Genomic DNA, 3,156 nt, shown 5'->3' with positions numbered 1-3,156 from the left:
CACTACTTTAGAATTACAACGTGCTATCTGACATTTTTGGCCGTTTGTTTTACTAGGACCACGAGATCAGAAACCAATTGTTGTATCTACTCTATCAAATTTGTAAGTTTGTCCTGTGTCGTTGTCAAGATATTCAACAAAAATTGCATTCGAAAAAACTTGATATGTTGTGAAACTCAACATTTTTACGTCAAATTTCTAAAAACTAGGTACTGAGGAGATAGAACTTTGAAAATTCTAGGGTAGCGACCCTAGTGTAAGGAGAAAGTATAAATATACTTTTTCAAAAGTATACTTCTATTTGATACATGAAAATGAAATAGAAACTGTCTTCCTCAACAAAAGTGTCGTTATTTGTATTGTTACACGCTGATCCCGGACGATGCTTTTCAAGGAATATGCTAAAAAATTTAATGAACGTTTTAATTTTAGTCCTTTCAGTTTCGTCCTTCGACGGTGCACTTGGAATTGATCTGATATTCATGTCCATAGGTCTTCATCTTTCAAACAAACCGTTTAATATCTTTGTCTTGGAGCAAACGTTAGTGTCCAAAACAAAACTTTGAAGAAAGATTTTTTAGTAGTCTATTAAATCACCAATTTTTGAAGAAGTACCAAGATAGTGATATTGTCTTCTCCTGGGTCGAGTTGAACGTTGTTATTTTCATATTACATCAAAGACTACAATATGGAAGCTAAGAAATGGGAGGAATGATAAAGGCCTAAAGAACACAAGAACCAACGAGAAGACAGTAAGAGGAATACAAATACTCGTACCGTCAAAATTTTTTGAGAAGGCCACCCATTGTCTAGGAGAATAGTGGTCGTTTTAGACAAGTGGACCTTTTATACAGTGTCATTATAACAACAAAAACCAAAAAAATCACGGGGGGAATGGCAAGTGGCCATTAGTACAGGTGTTTTCTTATACAGGTGGCGTTTCAGCTAATTCGAGCAAAGACCATGGTATGCACGGTCTTTGATTCGAGTGTACGTCATGTCCATGAACCAATAAACGTAGCCATCACGTCAATAAGTGCTGGAAACAGCTGGCTGTAGACAGTAGGAACTGATTCAAGGAAGTTTTCCGTGATGTCATTCTTACTCGGATATGCCGCTAAAACAAAGAATACGTGCCAGGGAAACATTCCGTCATCACAAAGAAGAGAATCAGAACGTTTATGTTCCTTTGTTTTATTTTCCGGTAACCACTGACGTGAGAGACATTTTATGAGACCCACCTATATTCTCACCTCTGGTATGAATCCTCATGACTCGAACCCCCCCCCACGGACATCGACAGTGATATAGATCTACAGTGATGGCTGGCCTCTCTGCACACAATACATTATGGTTCAATGAATAGAGAGCGTGTACGAACGAAACGAAACACGAGCACGAGACTAGATTCTAATGCTCTTGCACGACAGTAGAAGGGTTGTAAATTATTCAGACCAAATTGGGGGTTAAATTGTGTTAACTAGTTTAATAATCAAACAATCCAAGCTCTTTTCTTCACTTTCATTTTTGTTTCTTTTATTCTCTCTTTTTCTTTCTTTTTTTCTTGCTTGTCCTTTCCCCTTCTTCATTAATATTAATTGAAGTTTGGAGCCAAAAAGAGAGCCAGAGAGACAAACGAAATTCTCCGGGCCAGTCGCGATCCAGAAGAGCCTAATTTCTGGGATTTGGCTCCAAACTGACATTGAAAGCCCTGACTGTGACTATTCAGACACGAACACGATTCCAGTACTGCCATGCTACCTTGAGGTATTAAATCTAAGCCCCTATAAACACTGTGCAGTAATCTAACAGACTGGAAGGGCTCCAAATTTAACGTCTATCTCCGATATGACTAGGTCTGTTTGTTGCAAAGCCCTAAAACCTCCCTGCTGAAACAATATAGGTTCAAGAACCCCCAGCAATGCTGCCTAGCAAAATACCTACTGCGCTATCAGCAATCCTCAATCCGAACATCGTTGTTTGTGTGTGTGTGTGTGTGTGTGTGTGTGTGTGTGTGTGTGTGTGTGTAGGGGAGAGACAACTCTCTCGAGGAGGGAAACTGTAAAGTTATATGTAGTTACTCACTGGAAGTGAGTCCTCTGCTGTTGTTGGTGGTGGTGTTGTTGTTATTGTTGTTGTTGTTGTTGTGTGAGTGTTAACATGCATTTTTGCACCCCCATGGCAATACCACTAACTGAAGTGTCTTTAGGCCATTCCCAAAGGGGGGATGTTAACCTGTTCATATTCACAGTAGACTTGTTAATGGGCTGATTTATCAATGTCATGCTCATACTGTGCTGGAACAACATAGGGGGAACTGCCGTTTTTCTTTCCTCATCTTTACTCTTGGTCCCCAGCACCTTGAGGAGAGAGCTAAACTACTAGAAGACGCCATGAACTGTTTCCACCGCTGCAAGAACGAGTTTGCCGCCAAGGTGAGCAAGCCGACACTTTTCTACCATTTTGAGTTTGGTTGTTTTTTTTGGAGGGGGGAGATGGGGTTCATTCACGTATAAACAATGTTACGGTCATTTAAGAAGTATCCAAATTTAGCATCCATCTCAGATTTGACCAGTCTCAAACTAATACAAGAGTGAGAGTTGAATTGTTAGTCTCTGAAGCAAAAAGATTCTCAACTTTATTATTTCTTATTAGCTTTTCCGTCTAAACGTAACCGTGGCAAGGTGTTCAAATGTCCCCATTTGAGAGAGCAAATTTTTTTCAGAAGGGTGACAAAACTTTTAATTTTTTAACAAAATGTTGTGTATTTAAACACTTTTTTTTTTTGCTTTTGTCAATATTTGAAATTTGAATTTTGACAAAATATTTCAGGGATGTTTAGTAAATGCTACCAATAAGGCATATTATTAAGAAACTGCAATAAATAAGATTTAAAAATATAGTACAACTAAACAGCTGGCTGAAAATAGGTTCATAGACCATCTGCTCAAAGCAGAATGCATAGTTGGTGTTTTAAAATACTTTTTCTTGTATAATTGCAAGTAACATGTACCCTGTCTTCTCCTCCCACCCCACCCACACACCACACACACACACAACACCCTCCACACACACCCCCACTCACTCACACCCCACACACACACACACTCACACACACTCACCCACATACAACACACTCACCCACATACAACACAC

The 3,156-nt window shown here is 39.2% G+C and overlaps 1 protein-coding gene across 1 annotated transcript in view; it reads left to right on the top strand.

The window, feature by feature from the left end:
- The window catches only part of LOC101855205 (vacuolar protein sorting-associated protein 16 homolog), a gene marked incomplete in the record, with an annotated part of 29,677 nt that overhangs the window by 21,230 nt on the left and 5,291 nt on the right, over window positions 1-3,156 (top strand). Inside the window, 1 exon segment of the mRNA XM_035971234.1 lies at window positions 2,358-2,435. Within this exon segment, the coding sequence (XP_035827127.1) occupies window positions 2,358-2,435 (78 nt within the window).

Source organism: Aplysia californica, unplaced genomic scaffold, assembly GCF_000002075.1.
Source record: "Aplysia californica isolate F4 #8 unplaced genomic scaffold, AplCal3.0 scaffold00402, whole genome shotgun sequence".
Taxonomy (NCBI): domain Eukaryota; kingdom Metazoa; phylum Mollusca; class Gastropoda; order Aplysiida; family Aplysiidae; genus Aplysia; species Aplysia californica.
The sequence above is the reverse complement of the archived record's forward strand: the minus strand, read 5'-3'. Positions and strand labels throughout refer to the sequence as shown.